This window comes from Acipenser ruthenus, chromosome 2, assembly GCF_902713425.1.
Source record: "Acipenser ruthenus chromosome 2, fAciRut3.2 maternal haplotype, whole genome shotgun sequence".
NCBI classification, from domain to species: Eukaryota; Metazoa; Chordata; class Actinopteri; order Acipenseriformes; family Acipenseridae; genus Acipenser; species Acipenser ruthenus.
Window position 1 is genome coordinate 104,332,556 of NC_081190.1, and position 15,776 is coordinate 104,348,331.

The 15,776-nt window shown below is 37.7% G+C and overlaps 1 protein-coding gene across 3 annotated transcripts in view; it reads right to left on the reverse strand.

Moving 5' to 3' along the window:
• The window catches only part of LOC117408305 (VPS10 domain-containing receptor SorCS2-like), a 259,841-nt gene that overhangs the window by 14,852 nt on the left and 229,213 nt on the right, over window positions 1-15,776 (reverse strand). For all 3 annotated transcript variants that reach the window (XM_034013192.3, XM_034013191.3, XM_059005171.1), the window contains 9 exons: window positions 12,548-12,650; window positions 10,848-10,924; window positions 9,613-9,704; window positions 8,879-8,986; window positions 6,839-6,959; window positions 6,500-6,633; window positions 5,992-6,120; window positions 1,374-1,545; window positions 732-918 (listed from right to left, as the gene is read on the reverse strand). In XM_034013192.3, coding sequence (XP_033869083.3) covers window positions 732-918; window positions 1,374-1,545; window positions 5,992-6,120; window positions 6,500-6,633; window positions 6,839-6,959; window positions 8,879-8,986; window positions 9,613-9,704; window positions 10,848-10,924; window positions 12,548-12,650 — 1,123 coding nt within the window. The remainder of the gene's footprint in view (window positions 1-731; window positions 919-1,373; window positions 1,546-5,991; window positions 6,121-6,499; window positions 6,634-6,838; window positions 6,960-8,878; window positions 8,987-9,612; window positions 9,705-10,847; window positions 10,925-12,547; window positions 12,651-15,776) is intronic.

The window sequence follows — 15,776 nt, forward strand, 5'->3', positions numbered from 1 at the left end:
GAGACTAAGAGATTTACTTTCTGACTTTTTTTATTTCTGTTTAATATTTGTGCACTTAATAAAATACTACTATTGATTAAACATTCCTTTTGTCTAGCGTGTGCATGTGTGTTCGTAGTAAATCAGGCCAATTGTGCGCTGCCCCCTGGGAGCTCCAGTCCTCGGTCCGCAAAGGAATAGCCTGGACTCGAACCAACGACGTCCAGACTATAGGGTGCATTCTGCACTCTACGCCAGTGCTTTTACAGGATGCACCAATCGGGAGCCCCCGCAGTTTGTTTATATTATTGATTGAGCTTGTAACTGCCATAGAATTTTAAAGTGTACCTATAAATACTGTGTTAAGTTTTATTCAAAAGTACTCTTTGCATATCTTATAATGCGACGGGGGGCTCAGTTTTACCCTTTTATTTTAATTGCAGAATCATGATAGAGATTTTGTGGAAAACTAGGATCCCTGATGATAAGTTTGAAAAAAAAAAAAATCACAAAACAGGTCATCAAGTCAGGAATGACAACGGCTTTTGAACATATAATCAACAATATTGATTGGAGTGGGAGAAGTTATCTATTAATAACACAGATGTTAAATGTTGTTTCTTGTGAAAATAGAGACACATTTCTTATGATTATTTAGAGAATTTACATTATGCCATGTACTAAACCAACCCGACCCACACACGTTGAAGCTGTGCCACAGGGGACCCTAGTACAGGGTACTCAGTACTCACAGTTGACCTGGATGTAGACCATAGCCTCATCATGCCCTGCTGTGTTCTCTGCCTTCACAGTGACCCTGTAGATACCAGGCTTCTCATAGCGGTGCTGAATAGGTTCGTCAGTCACTGTCAGGTTCACATAGATGGCTCGAAACCCATCACCCAGATCCACTTGGTATTTGGTGTTTAGAGTGTCTCCCTTTTAAGAAAGATACGCAGAAATAAGTACTGCACCCAACAGAAGAATCCTATTTGAGGATACAATAAAAAATGACAGAGTAAAACATCAAAGGCATTTATTGGTGGACATAGTAATGTAGTCATGCAGCCTATTAGGGGTTAATTGTAAACAAAAGTTTACATACTGCAATGTAAATTTATTTCTGCACATTTACTGATGCACAATGAAAACGCAACAGTTTAAGTTTTACATCAATAGCTCATTGGGCACATACATAAAAAAATACTGAGCTCATATAATCCTCATATATATATATATATATATATATATATATATATATATATATATATATATATATATATATATATAATCCATAGCCACCTACACTGCTGACAACACTCTCCCCTCCAACCAAAACATACTGCTACTGCCCCTGCACCCCAAGCAAAAGATCCCAGTGACTGCTGTGTTACCTGCTCCTGTCTCACAATGAAGGTGATGTCATCTCCAGGGCTCACAGCCAGGGTCTCTCCTTTGATTCCAAGCTGCAGACCTCTGGGGGCCTGCAGAGGACATCCATGCTGTTTGGAACTCTGTTGTTTGTTCACTCCTCCTTCACAGATATTAGACACCACCTTCCTGTAGCTACGAAACACAGCCACAGACATTGGTTTACTCTTTTCCTAACTGTAGGCTTTTCTTTTTTTCAAAATGACTCTTTATTCATGTAATTACAGTGCCTATAGTAAGTATTCACACCCCTTGGACGTTTTCACAGTTTGTTGTGTTACAACCTGAAATCTTGATGCATTTAAATTTGATTTTTTTTTTCTTTGATTTACACAACCTACTCAACACTTTCAATGTGTGAAAAAATAGGGGGGGGGGGAGTGAAAAAACAAATCAATTAAAAATAAAAACCTGAAAAGTCTTCATTTGGTAAGAATTATTATTATTATTATTATTATTATTAGTATTATTATTATTTGTTTATTTAGCAGACACCTTTATCCAAGGCGACTTACAGAGACTAGGGTGTGTGAACTATGCATCAGCTACAGAGTCACTTACAACTACGTCTCACCCGAAAGACAGAGCACAAGGAGGTGAAGTGACTTGCTCAGGGTCACACAATGAGTCAGTGGCTGAGGTGGGATTTGAACCGGGGACCTTCTGGTTACAAGCCCATTTCAAGTATTCACCCCCTTTGCTATGACACTCCTAAATAAGCTCAGGTGCAACCAATTGCCTTCAGAATTCACAAAATAAGTTAAATGGAGTCCATCTGTGTGCAATAAAAAGTGGTTCACATGATTTCAGATTAAATAAACCTGTCTCTGTAAGGTCCCACAGTTAGGTAGTGCATTCAAAGCAAAGATACTACCATGAAGACCAAGGAGCTTTCAAAACAACTCTGGGATAAAGTGGAAAGGCACAGATCAGGGGAGGGGTATAAAATTATTTCAAAGGCATTGAAAATCCCTTGGAGCACAGTCAAGTCTATCATTAAGAAGTGGAAGGTATACGGCACCACCCAGAATCTGCTTAGAGCAGGCTGTCCTCCCAAACTGAGCAGCCGGGTAAGAAGGGCATTGGTCAGAGAAGCCAGCAAGAGGCCAATGACAACTCTAAAAGACCTACAGCGTTCCATGGCTGAGATGGAAGAAACTGTCCATGTGTCAACAATAGCTCAGGTACTCCATAAATCTGGCCTGTATGGAAGAGTGGCAAGAAAGAAGCCATTTCTGAAAAAAGCCCATGTAAAATCCTGCTTGGAATTTTCAAAAAGGCATTTGGGAGACTCTGAAAAGATGTGGCAAAAGATTCTGTGGTTTGATGAAACAAAAATTGAAATATTTGGCCTAAATGCAAATCGTTATGTCTGGCGCAAACCCAATACAGCACATCACCCAGGTAACACCATCCCTACTGTGAAGTGTGGTGGTGGCAGCATCATGTTATGGGGATGCTTTTCATCGGCAGGGACTGGGAAGCTTATCAGGGTAGAGGGCAAAATGGATGGAGCTAAATACAGGGAAATCCTTGAGGAAAACCTACTTCAGTCTGCAAAAGACCTAAGACTGGGACGGAGATTCAACATTCAGCAGGACTCCTGCATTCAATGACCCCAAGCACACAGCCAAAGCGTCACTGGAGTGGCTTAAAAACTAAAAGTGAATGTCCTAGAGTGGCCCAGTCAAAGCCCGGACATGAATCCGATTGAGAATCTGTGGCAAGACTTGAAGATTGCTGTCCACCAACGATCCCCATCTAACTTGACAGAGCTTGAACAATTTTGCCAAGAAGAATGGGCGAATATTGCACGATCCAGATGTGCAAACCTGGTAGAGACTTACCCCAAAAGACTCACAGTTGTAATTGCTGCCAAAGGTGGTTCTACCAAGTATTGACTCAGGGGGGTGAATATTTATCTAACCAAGACATTTCAGTTTTTTTTATTTTTCATTAACTGTTGTTTCACAGTAGAAATTCTCTTGCCTCTTCAAAGTGTTGAGTAGGTTGTGTAAATCAAAGAAGAAAAAAAAATCACAACAAACTGTGAAAACGTCCAAGACAGATAGATAGATAGATAGATATACACAGTTGTAGTCAAAAGTTTACATAACCCAATGGAAATTTATAATTTCTATACATTTCTTGAAAATTATAATGATAGGAAAAATCTTTTGTAGCAAAGGTTTTGATTTTGTGGATGAGGAAAAAAAAAAAGTTACAAGAAATAGATGTCTAAAATTATTTATTTAAGCAATTTTTTTGCAAAACTCCAAAAATGCTAATTCAAAATATTCCTACCCTGACAAGGAAAATGAAATTAATATCTAGTTGAGGCACCTTTTAGCAATAATAACCTCTTTTAAATGATTAAGATATTTGTCAATGAGCTTTTGGCATGATTCTTTAATGATTTTTGACCATTCTTCAACGCAAAATTGTTCCATTTCATTCAAATTCTGAGGACTTCTCTTGTGCACAGCCTTCTTCAACTCATACCAAAGATTCTCAATCGGATTCCAGAACCTTAATTTTATTCTTCTTAAACATTCTGAAGTAAATTTTGATCTGTGCTTTGGATCGTTGTTGTGTTCGACCGTCCAGTTGCGCTTTAAACTAAGTTTTGTAGCGGAGGGTTTCAGATGACTGGCCAATATCATTTGGTATGCTATGGAATCCATTTTACCATATACTGGAACTAAATTTCCTGTGCTATTAGAGGAAAAACAACCCCACAGAAGGATATTACCACCTCCATGCTTGATAGTAGGTATGGTGTTCTTTTCTTTGTACGCCTCACCAGACTTTCTCCAAATGTATCGACTATCAGCATGACCAAATAGCTCGATTTTTGTTTCATTACTCAACAAAACCTTTGACCAGAACTCATATCAACAATCAAATGCCGTTTTGAAAACATTAAGCGATTGTCCTTGTGATGTTTTTGTAAGAGTGGCTTTTTCCTTGGCCTGCGACCATTGAGACCTTCACCATGCAATACTCAGCCTGTGGTTGAAATGGAAACCCCAGTCCCACTTGCAGCCAATTCACTTTAAATATCTTTGGCAGTCAATCTCGGATTGTTATTAACTTTCCTCACAATTCTTCTACTTGTTGTTGGTGAAAGAACCTTCTTTCTTCCAGACCGAGGGATCGTTGTGACAGTACCAGGAGTCTTGTACTTCTTGATAAAAGAAACAGTTGAAATTGGGATACTCAGATGCTTGGAAATCTTCTCGTATCCTTCTCCAGCTTTATGACAATAAATAATTTTCTGCCTAAGGTCTTCAGATAGCTCTTTACTTTTTCTCATATTGGCTTATTGGTAATGACAGCAATCATCTATGCCTAACCCTTTTATACTCTAAGAATGTTTACCTACAATCCAGCACTTTCTAGACTTTTCTAGAATTAGGTTCTGCATTATCACATTGAAATTTCTAGCACCTTGTAGACAAATACTATCAAAGGGTATGAATACTTTTCAATTAGCATTTTTGGAGTTTTGCAAAACAATTGCTGAAATAAATAATTGTAGACATCTATTTCTTGTAACTTTTTTTCCTCATCCACAAAAGCAAAACTTTTGCTACAAATATTTTTATATATACAAATATATATATATATATATATATATATATATATATATATATATATATATATATATATATATATATATATATATATACTATTTTCTACCCCATTCGGTCATGTTGCACACTTCTAATTTCCTACTTTTCAAACTAATAAAGGCTTTGCAATGTTTAACATCAGATAAAGGCTTGTATGCATGAAAGATACTTGTGTCTTGCAGGACTGGAATGTGCAGTTCTGCTCTACTTATTCCATTGGGGTTCATATTCTAAAGCAGATGCCTACAATATCTACAGCTCATGAGCATTCATGTTGATTTCTGAAGAGGCCTTGCATCCTTTCAAGAGAGATTCTTTAGAGAATTGGATTAGTATCCACACTATGTGGTATAAACTATGGTTAGCAGGATTCCAACCCTGTGGCAGTCTATGATTGTCATGGGCTTTGGAGGTTTATCCATCAACAAGTGAAGACTATTTCCATTCATTCAGCATGTGTTCCTAATTAGATTTATTAGGGAATGTTTACCTGTAATGTAATTCAGTTCTTTGTGCAGTCTGACAACATGTCTACTCAAATGTGTATTATGATTTGTATACATACAATCAAGGTTTTAGTTTTTCAGCAGTAGTACAGTAATCAAAAATAGTACTCAACATACACAGGCAAATGGTACTCCTGTTGAACAATTGCTGAATTAACAACGGTAATTGCTTGAACTGAAGAGCTGAAATTAAAAGCTTAATTACTAAAAACGTAATGGTATATGACCATCAAAAACCTTACTGAGTGTGAGTTTATTGTCTATATTTGTTTGAACGTAAATAATAAATAAATAGATATTTGTAACATGTTCCTAGATCCATGTAGTGTAGTGTACAGGGTGAGGGGGAGCAGAGTCAGGGAGATAGCGTATACTGTTACACTACCTGCGTTTCTTTGTCTACACTCCAAGCTGGAATGCAGACTCTGTCCAGAACTTACCCTGTGCTGGAGGCATAGGAATGCCCTATGATACAGTCATCAGGAGGGGAGTCGGGGTCGTGCCAGAAGTCAGCGAAGCATCGATCGCCTTCAGACTTTAGACTGGCTGCCCGTTCAAAGCCGTAGTCACTGGGAGAACAGGATAAGGGTTGATGTTTGTTTGCCAGAATAGAACAAAATTAAGCTTAAATGTTAAAGTGCTATCTGTTGCTTTTGTTTAAATGTATTTGTTGACTTATTTATGTTTGTGCCAACCATGACCAGCAAAGGTAAAGATACCAAAAATATATTTTATTTATATTTGGTACTTTTTAAAAATGATATGGCATTTACTGTCCTTTATTACATATCTGTATTTACCAGGCTCTCGCTGTGTTTGACTGTGCTTTTCTACACTTTGCTATGTTTTTACCATGGTAATGCCACTGTAACCTCTTTAAGGGCATATTTTTCTAACTGATAAATTGTATCCCAGTGGTACCTAGGCAAGATAGGTAACTGGTCTTACCAGTTGAAATCTTTCTCTGTACACTGGCAGGGCCTGGAGGTCAGGGCTGAAGTGAAACTCTTCCCTTTGATACAAAACACTGAGTCTTTTCTCTTCCGGAAGCTCCTCTCCTGACCCATGATGCATGCCTCCCCCTGAAATGAGAAATTTTGATTTGTATGTGGCATGTTGTACTTTAGCACACACATAGACTTTATCCTACATTTCACATTTTTAAGACTAATCCCTGGATAACCACAGCTTGGTGGTTGATACAATCTAGGGGGATCTCCAGTGCTGTACAATGCTCTAATATAATCCACCTTTCAATTTAGCACCGTTTTTTGAATGGTTTCATACCTTAAGGCTGGTTAGTTTCCATGCATCGTAGTCGGCCTCTGTGCACTGTCTCGGAAAAGACTGTCGAAAGTCCACTTTCACTAACTCCCAGTCTGACCGGAAACTGATATGGCCAAAGACCCTGCATGAACGCACAGAAACAAGAATATTTAAAAACCTGTGCCTCTGTAAAATTGTTAGTACAATCTGAAAGCAGTCATTACATACTACAGTGAAATGCAAATCTAACTTTTTTTTTTTGCTAAATGATTGCTTAATCCCACTTGTTTCAAGTACCCTATTAGTCCTAAGTGACATTTCAATTGTAGCTGTTGTAACTCTATTAAGTAAAGAACCCAATGTACTATGAAAAAAGCCATTATATGATTCTGTGCTTGACCATTTACTGCTAAGTTAGCAAAAGACCGCTATATTTTGCCAACAAATGATAAAAAGTAATGAAGAGGGAGGGAAAAGTCCAGGCACCATGGAAACAGTATTCAGATGATTGTTTCATTAATGTGAATTTGCCACTAGATGGTGACATTTATATGATAGAAATCTTCTTCCTCTGCACAAAGACAAGTACTGGTGTATTGCTATTGGTAAGAATTATTGCATCTAAATTGTTGTTTACCCATATTTGTTATGGATATCTTGGTAGTCCCAAAATGCCTACTTATGCCATTAAAAATGTAGTTTTCAACTGTAGAGTCACTTCTTTTTGGTTGGACCCATTACTGAAGGAGATAGGGGTGGAGTGAGGGGGTAGCGGTGGAGGGACAGTGTTATTATAATGTGGTTAAAGCTACACTTAATTATCTCTAATGCACTTCCACTTTTCATTTCTAATGTTTCCTTAACTTTGAAACAACTGGTAAGGTACAACTACCCCACACAGCAGTCCTCTCCTCCATGTTGGGCCCCAGTTAATATAGATCCCTGTTTACCTGTCTCATAGTTTCAGTAAAGCAGGTTGGCACATTGTGTGTTAAGTGGAGTTCTATGCCAACATCTTTTAAATCTGGTTTGCCTAATTCATGGAGCTATCCCTGAACTCCATTCCTATAACCTCCAGAACATCCTTGACTCTTTCATTGTTTTGGAGGGATGAGTGGGCTCAATCCAGTGTCTTGCAATTACTTTTCATACGGAACAACTGAAAACAAAGCCGTCCTATTTCTATCATCTATTCCCTGTGCTATCTCTCCCAGGATACAACCAGCTCTGACCCCTAGAACTTTCAGATTGTATTTAATGGAAAGGCATTTTTTTTAACTCAACAAGAAAAATAAAATATATTGGTACCATAAGCATCAGAAGCAAGTTCCTAGTATATTAACTGGCAGTGCTATTAGATTGGATGGGAGAATTTAAAGGGGAAGTTTCATTTGAACTTTTTGAGATTACAATCAGAAATAACAAAATCTGAAAAGTGTGCTTGTATTTGCTTGTTAAAGTTATCCGCATGTTCTGCTGTGCTGCATGCAAAACGATATTTCAGTGGGATGGTTACATGGAAAGCTCCATATAAAAGTAATTGGCAATATTTTTCTTTTGTTACTAAAACCTGCTTGCACGCTGAACTGTGACCAAGCCAACTTGTTTTTCCAAAATAGTTCTCTTCTCTTGAATTTAGCCACTGTCAAGCCGCACATCAGATTATTGAATTGTTTCGTTGATACTAAGTAGATGCTTAGGGTTTGGAAAATGTTGGTTCAGGTCACAAGTGAACTAAGTTTGGCAGTTTGATCTACAATTGACAGAAGTGAGCTCCACAACACAGCGATGCTCTCCAATATGCAAGTAAGTATGCATGCTGGAAGGTTGTGCATGTTTACAGGAAATGAGAGCACAGCACACACAACCAATATGCATTACATAGATGTCTGTTTCCAGCCACAGATCACTAATATCAGCGTAATATGTATTACTCATTCAACGCTACTTATTCAGCCAAAGACTGAATGTCAGGTCAGACGCAGTCACAGAGCTGTGAGATGAAAACAATTAGCAGTAAATTCTGGAAATAGAGAGGAATTGGGAAACAAATACACTCACGTCATAACAAGAGTCTCGTCTCCAGGTTCACTCAGAAGCCCGTCCACAAAAACTGAGGTGCTGGTGAAATTGTGGGTAGTCCAAGTCCGACCTTCATCTATGCTGAATCTAGACAGAGAAAAAATCTATAAAGCATTCATGCTCTTCTTTATTTTGTAAAGTCGAAGACAAATAAGTGGCTTAATAAAATAAGTTATTATAATAAGCTACAGACTTTAACACTTTTAACTATAAAGACTATAAATGACCCTAAATTATAGTGAATCTGTAACAATACACAATAACAACCCTTAACATTATTCTTATAATTTATGATCCTTTATGATGTACAAAAGATGTATCACTTTTTCCATGGCGACTGTGGGTAAAAACTATATACATTTTACAACTGTAACAGTTTTAATCAAGCTAACATTTTCACAACACAACACATACAGCTGTCACTATAAAACAGTTAACAGGCTACAGAGCGTTCCCAAATGGAATTCTCAATTTTCAGAGTCCACACATTGGAGAGGATTACAAGTTAACAGCCTTGGAAGAGAGGTGTTGAGATGTTCTTCTCAGTCTATCATTAAATATAGTCATTGGTCATCCATAGTGTAGAGAAGTTAAAAATAGATATACAGAACTAAAGTTACCACAAGAGAACACTGTATGTCATAAAAGGTTATGGGGTGCTGGCCTTGCTAACCTAAACAATGAAATAATAGTATTTTAACCAGCGGCATTACTTGAGTATTTTGAGGGGGATAGAAGTGTCCTTAATAGCAACTATAACTCCACCGTGATCTAGGTACAGAATGTGGTGTTCTTCTTCAAAGACCTACAAAATAAAGACAGCATGCAAAAGCTTAATACCATCTAGTCAGAAGAAATGCACACAAATCTTCTCACATTAAAAGGCATATTGGCTTATAAAAGAATGACATAGAAACAATGAATATAGATTTTTCACAGAAGTAAGACAATAAAATTAAACAACCCAATTTATTTAAGTGTGCAGTGTCTGCAAGGTTTTTTTAAACACTTAGAAAGTGATGACATCCCACAATATATAGTTTTAATAGCATTTTCATGGCTTAGCCAAACCACATTTTCATTACATTATGCAGTGGCTCCAGCACCTTTCTTTCTGAGCATGGTACATGGTTTCTAGAAAGAAACTCACAAGACATATTTTTACTGTACAGTAGATCCACCAGCTATCAGTTAAGTAGTAATGCTGGCACTTCAGCCCACAATGACAAATAATATTGGTTGCTATTCATAAGTCAATCTTAAAGGTGTAATAACCAAGGAATTTTTGTTTTATCTCTCCTTAGCATAACAGGTTTTTTGACTATCCCCTTATCCTTTTATAATGTTTGCAATTCTGAGTGAGTCTTATTAGCTTTAACTATGAGTTCAGGAGCTGCAGCCTTCAGTAATTTAGGATAGATTTAGTGCCAGGAACATTAGTGAGTGCCAGGATCATCTAGTGCACAGCAGTGTCTTATCAGAAAAACTAAAAGCAACATGATCCAAAGTGGCAGATTACCAGATGGCACTGGTGCTTACTTTTGAAATTACACTTTGCTACACATAGCTATGATAAGCAACAGTAACACAGACGTATTCAAATTATAGTATTTGAGCAATTGCAATATGAACCACTCAGAATGACTGCAAAGACTGTAAAATGTTATGAGACAGTAATAACATTTTGACTCTCCTTACTGATAGCTTGTTATGAGCGGAATTATGTGTTTGTAGATACTGCAGATAGAGTAAGTAGACTTGAGGTTGTGTTTTGAACCAAGTTTAAAGGCAAAGGCCCATTTCAGATGAATACAATAATTTAAACAAAACTACCTAGAATCCACTTGCTCCTTCGTGGCAAATACATTGTTGCTTACTAGTTGAATACCGATGGCTGTATCAGTATTTATTCTATTTGATGCAGGTGTTTTTTGGAAATGTAATTTACCTGTCTCCAGGATTTCCCACAGTCGGAAGTAATATACATTTCTTCTTTGTACTCGACCAATTGAGAGCCCAAATTGCCTGAAAATGTTTAAAAAAAAAAAAAAAAAAACAGAAAAATTGATCATTTACACTACAGTAGATACCAATAGGTATAGTTTCAAATTGAGCAGCACTGTGCCTAGCTTTCTCTTTTTTGTTTTTTAATTAAGGATTTACAAAAATGTATATACTTTAAAAAGAATGATTCTAATGGATCAAAGCTTTTATTCTCTGCCATTCCCCATTGCATTTCAAGCCATATGATCCTCTTTACAGTCTTATAGATGTAAAATAACTCCAGTGACAGCACAGCCAGTATATTGACAGAAAAGCTGGAAATCAGTTTTTTTTTTTAGTTTTTTTTTTAAATAATTCAGTCGTTTTGTTTTTGCCTTCAACCACATATTTCAAGCCTAAAAAGCTTGTCTCTTGTTGTTGTCGTTATAAATGATACTGCGTTCTTAATGCCCATTACAATAAGGGATAAAGTGAGAATTAAAATGGGTTATACCTAATCCTGACTACAATGCACTCCAAAGCTTATTTACAGTGGAAGCCATAGAAGCTGATGGTATTTGCAGTACCCTTACACATTCATTTACTGACCACAATTCTGCATTAATGTATTACGAAATTGTAACATAAAAGAGGTTTTAATGTTATGCAGTACCATGTCCGTATTTTGAACATAAGATAGTGTTTCTAAAACATTTGTGAAGAACATACTTCAACTAACCCTATATCCAAATTCACCCATTTCTGTGGTAGAGAAAATCACAAGGGATTAGATTAACTGCACGTTGTACTGCAATAAGTGTGATGGTAGCCCATTCTGTACTTAACTACATGTGAAAACAAGACACATGCCATTTCCCTTCAGTCACATTTGTCATGCATCCTCTTTAGAGGGCAAGAGACAGTAGAGGGACACAATGAAGCATACAGTGGCATAGCCAGGATTTTGTTTCTTGGGTGGATGGAGATTTTTGGATGATGGTTAATAACAATGGCGTAGCAAGGATTTAGTTCCAGGGTGGTGGAGGTGGTGATGGATCGAGATTTTTGTACGTGGCTGATATTTTTATTTTTTTTGTCCCACGTAGTTGAATAATACATTTCAGGGTGGGGGGGTTCAAACCCCTAAAGCCATCCCCTAGCTACGCCACTGGAAGCATGCCATTGTTTTTTTGCTGACAGAGGCATCAGGAATATTTCAGATGGCTAAAGACACACACCAGGCTGAAGCATATGGAGGGAATTAAGGAATAATAACACGGAAACAATCAATGGCTCATGAAAAGCAATGCTCATATGTGAAGCCTAATGAACCATCTTAATATGGATGCTACAGTAAACCAGCCAATAGCCAGACTGTAGTAAGATTCAGTTCATATAGGGTTCCGATTTTCATGTTTTATTTTTGAGGAATACCCAAAAAATACAGAGTATCGTCTATATATTTTTGTTTGACAAACAATAAGAAAAGTATTGAATTAAGTACACTGTAAGCTTGCGTAATTTATAGGATTAATTATGTTTCAATGAGCTAACCAAATCAAAACAAAAACAACTGAGAGATTTATTAAAGTGTTTTGGCACTAGGCAAAAACTAAAACACAAAAATCAGAACCCCTAGTGACAGAGCACTTGAGTGAGTCTTACCAGCCCCCATGATCAGTCCTGGTGCAGAGTCCTTGGTGTGCACGGTCCCTGACACGTATGGATTGTCTGCCCAGCGGAGATGCATGTGAAGATAGCAATCCGGCTTGAAGAGACAGAAAGAAGATCAATTGTTGGCAGCAGTTTTTAATCAAAAGGCACAAAAAACATGTTTTCATCAGCTTTGGTCCTAAATAAATAAACAGTAGCCCTGAGATAACTTAAACCTAAACATTGTTTTGGTTGATTCTTATATTGTTGGTATCTGTTTGAATATTCTGTAAAACAATTATTTTAAAACACTAGAAACAAAATAAAGTGTTGCTTGATTCATTAGAAAATGGTAATCTATCATTATTGAAACATTATTATTGACCCTATTAGCACTTGATAATATGCTAAATGTGTTAACAATAATGACTATGTTTAGAACCAATTTTAGCAAGCCAGAATGGTACGGTATCTTCCCATAATGCACTATTTTGTCACAAACTTATTTTTTATGAAGGCTGAGATAAAAGTGGTATTACCCAATCCAAAATCCTTGACTTGTCTAAAGGCGCAGGAATACATTTTTCAAACTGTTTTGTGCCGCTTGACAATCTGATTGAATTACTATTTATTTAAGATACTCCAGCAGTTAATAGTCTATTTCAAGAATCACTGTTCCACGGCACAACGAGGAACAGGCTTAGCCTACATTAAACACTCAGGGGCCTATGCGCTAATATCAAGTTGCGCATGCACACAAATGTTTTGCCCGTGTGCAGAATCGTGACATATGTACGAAAGGGAAATGTCCAGTGCATCTCGAATGATGCACATGCGCAAATTCGGAAGCGCAACGTTACGCCTCTGCAGCAATATGCTCCAGGGAATATGGAGATTGGTCATTAGCATCTCATTGACCTGTGAGATGCTCCTTATGACATATGCAGACCAGATGTGCCTCTGCATAATCATATGTACTAAAGTGAGCATCTAATCGCTCCATTAACTTGCACATGCTTAACTTTGCACCACTTAGGACTTGGCGTAAATGATGTGACGGGGCTATAAAAAGGTGTTCTTGTGTGAGTGTGTTCTCCAGACAGAGATAAGTCATGAAAAGCCATGACATGCGGTATTTCTGTCATGGGCAGATGTGGCAATAACATAAAAATGCTGTATGTCATGGCATGAGATATCTTGTTTATACCAAGAATGCATACATCAATACTGTATATAAATATTTCATTTTGTTTTAAACACATGAATTTGGGGGGAAAAAAATGTGACATCTCTGACTCAGTCCCTGCATTTGTGTGGCTTAATTTGTTTATAAAGGGCTATATTCAAAATAAATTGCATATTTTATTGTACTGCAGTCAGTGTTTTTGCTGTCGTTCGTCAACAATTAGAATGTTTTCTGACAGTAACAAATAAAAATCAGTCCAGTTGTCACTAGAGACGACTGCTTCTGTTTTGTATAATTTGTTTAAATTTTTCAATGATTGTTTAATAGGATGTTAGTAGTTAAAACACAACCGCACAACATGATAGAAAGACTACTATAATCTCTATGGAACTATAAAAATGTTGCTGTCATTTGCTAATCTTAAAAAGCGTCCATTTCTAGCACTCAGTTGTGTGTACAGTACTATAGAGACTACAGTGCCTTGCATATAAGTATTTGAGGACCGAAATATTTTAAGCCATTCACATTACATCTTATTAACTTTCATTTAGCCAAACCATTCATGAGCCTTAACCTTTGCTTGAATAGAATTCATTCCCAGCTCTTACAATAACGTTTTGAGTTTCCATTCAGACAGGGTGCTGGGCTGGAAAAGTGGATAGCAGAGTGACTCCTGGTAGATGTAATACACTCCCTCCTGTTTCACTGACTTTTTATCTCTGCGCCTCTCTCGAAAGTACTACTCTGTAATCATTGTTTTACTGGAATAACATTTTAAATTCCTCTCTCAAAATCTATACAGTGCCTTGCATAAGTATTCACCCTCCCTTGGACTTTTCCACATTTTGTAGTGTTATAACCTGGAATTAAAATGGATTTAATTGGGATTTTTACCATTTGATTTACACAACATACTTAACACTTTGAAGGTGCAAAATATTTTTTATTGTGACACAAAAGTTAATTTAACAAAAAAAAAGACATTTGTTGGTTGCATAATTATTCACCCCCTTGAGTCAATACTTGGTAGAAGCACCTTTGGCAGCAATTACAGCTGTGAGTCTTTTTGGGTAAGTCTCTACCAGCTTTGCACATCTGGATCCTGCAATTTTTGCCCATTCTTTGCAAAATTGCTCAAGCTCTGTCAAGTTGGATGGGGACCGTTGGTGAACAGCAATTTTCAAGTCTTGCCACAGATTCTCAATCGGATTGAAATCTAGGCTTTGACTGGGCCATTCTAAGACATTCAGGTTCTTGTTTTTAAACCACTCCAGTGTAGCTTTGGCTGTGTGTTTAGGGTCATTGTCCAGCTGGAAGGTGAACCGCCACCCCAGTCCCGGGTCTCTTGCAGACTGAAACAGGTTTTCCTCTAGAATTTCCCTGTATTTGGCTCCATCCATCTTGCCCTCAATCCTGACCAGTTTCCCAGTCCCTGCCGATGAAAAGCATCCCCATAACATGATGCTGCCACCACCATGCTTCACCGTGGGGATGGTGTTCTCAGGGTGATGAGCAGTGTTGGCTTTGCGCCACACATAGTGTTTTGCACTAAGGCCAAAAAGTTCAATTTTGGTCTCATCAGACCAGAGAACCTTTTTCCACATGTTTGCTGCGTCTCCCACATGCCTTTTGGCAAAATCCAAACAGGACTTGATATGGGTTTTTTTCAGCAATGGCTTTCTTCTCGCCCCTCTTCCATAAAGCCCAGCTTTGTGGAGCGTCCGGGTTATAGTTGGTCCATGTACCCTTTTCTCCCATCTCAGCTGTGGATCTCTCCAGCTCCTTCATAGTTACCATTGGCCTCTTGGTTGCTTCTCTGACTAATGCCCTCCTTACCTGGTCACTGAGTTTTGGTGGACGGCCTTCTCTATGCAGAGTCGCGGTTGTGCCATATTCTTTCAATTTTTTAATAATGGATTTAACGGTGCTCCGGGGGATGTTCAAAGTTTGGGATATTTTTTTATAACCCAACCCTGATTGGTGCTTCTCCAGAACTTTATCCTGGACTTGTTTTGATAGCTCCTTGGTCTTCATGATGCTGTTTGTTTAGATATG